Source organism: Suricata suricatta, chromosome 16 (genome assembly GCF_006229205.1).
Source record: "Suricata suricatta isolate VVHF042 chromosome 16, meerkat_22Aug2017_6uvM2_HiC, whole genome shotgun sequence".
NCBI lineage: Eukaryota > Metazoa > Chordata > Mammalia > Carnivora > Herpestidae > Suricata > Suricata suricatta.
In genome coordinates, this window is record NC_043715.1 from 47,217,903 (window position 1) to 47,219,227 (window position 1,325).

The 1,325-nt window shown below is 61.4% G+C and overlaps 1 protein-coding gene across 1 annotated transcript in view; it reads right to left on the reverse strand.

Annotated features, from left to right (window-relative positions):
• The window catches only part of CD177 (CD177 molecule), a 5,579-nt gene that overhangs the window by 3,885 nt on the left and 369 nt on the right, over positions 1-1,325 (reverse strand). The window contains exons 2-3 of the mRNA XM_029924305.1: positions 958-1,143; positions 9-86 (exon numbers count right to left, since the gene is read on the reverse strand). Of these exons, the coding sequence (XP_029780165.1) occupies positions 9-86; positions 958-1,143 (264 nt within the window). The remainder of the gene's footprint in view (positions 1-8; positions 87-957; positions 1,144-1,325) is intronic.

Genomic DNA, 1,325 nt, shown 5'->3' on the forward strand with positions numbered 1-1,325 from the left:
CGTGCTGCCGGCGGGGCAGGTCAGCTCTGTCGCAGACCCGCAGTGGTCTCTAGACAAGCAGACCGGACACCGCAGGTTCCCCGGGCCTGGGGAGGGGACAGAGGAGCGCTCTGGATTTGGATAGGGGTCTACTCTCCACCTGGCTTGCCGGGACCCAAGGAGCAACCTCCCCTGTCCCTCACCAATGCACCCTCCTAGGTTCCTCTCTGCAGGCACACGGGGTGGGGGGTGGGGGGATCAGGGGCGGGTGGTAAGTGAGAGAGCAAGGGAGGGAAGGAACCGGAGAACTGTGGATGGGCGCCTGGGCCTGAGCGCAAGAGGGGGTGCGGTGGAGGAGGGCTGCCCTGGGAGGGACCGGTGGGTTCACCCCCAGCTTCCACTAACCGGTCCAGGGACCCTCGACATCTACTTCACAAGTGACTCCAAAGAGTAGAGAAACACAAATGTTGCCCCATACCTGACGGGTGATACCCGGCAGGGATCGGAATATAGTCCGTGGGCTGTGATAGTCATGTGTGGTGAGAGAGGGGAGCTAGCTTGCAGTGGGCACAGCGTGATGTACCAGCAGTCCAACCCCTGTGTGGTTCGGCCAAAACTAACGTCAAGTTGTGTGTCAACTAGACTCAAAAAAAAAGAAAGAAAGAAAAGAAAACCTAAATAAAACACAAGTGGAACAAATTCTAAATAGAAAAAGAAAAAAGAAGGAGCAAGGAGCAGGCGCTAGGTGCTTGACCACCAGGAAATGAGTGTGGTTTGCTGCTCCCAGCCCACCCATAGAAGAAGGGGTGCTGAGAGAGGGAGCCCTAGGGAGAGTGGACAGGGAGGAGGGAGGCAAGAGGGAGCTAAATGGAGGGTCCCTCTGTGCTCGCTTCTGCCCCTCAGCCCTGCTGCACCCAACACCCCCCCTCGCCCCCTGTTCCTCCCAGCCCCCGCCTCCCTCCCCCACAAGCCCCGAACCTGTGGTGGAAGGCAGGGTCCAGAGTGGGAGGGTGGTGGACAGGTTGTTGCAGTAGTCTTGGTGGCGACACACGTGGGTGTAGGAGAGGAGGGAGAGGCCAGGGCCTGCCCTGTGCTCCGTGATGCGGGCTTCCTGATCCCCCACCGGGGTGCAGCCCTTGGTGAGCAGTACATTCACTTTGGGTCCTGCACCGAGAGAGAGGCAGGTCCTGGACTCCTGGGTCTGAGGAAAGAGGGGCTGGGGGCCTGGACTCCTGGGTCTGAGGGAGGAGGGGCTGGGGGCCTGGACCCCTGAGTCTGAGGGAGGAAGAGGGGCTGGGGGCCCGGACCCCTGGGTCTGAGGGAGGAGGGGCTGGGGGCCCGGACCC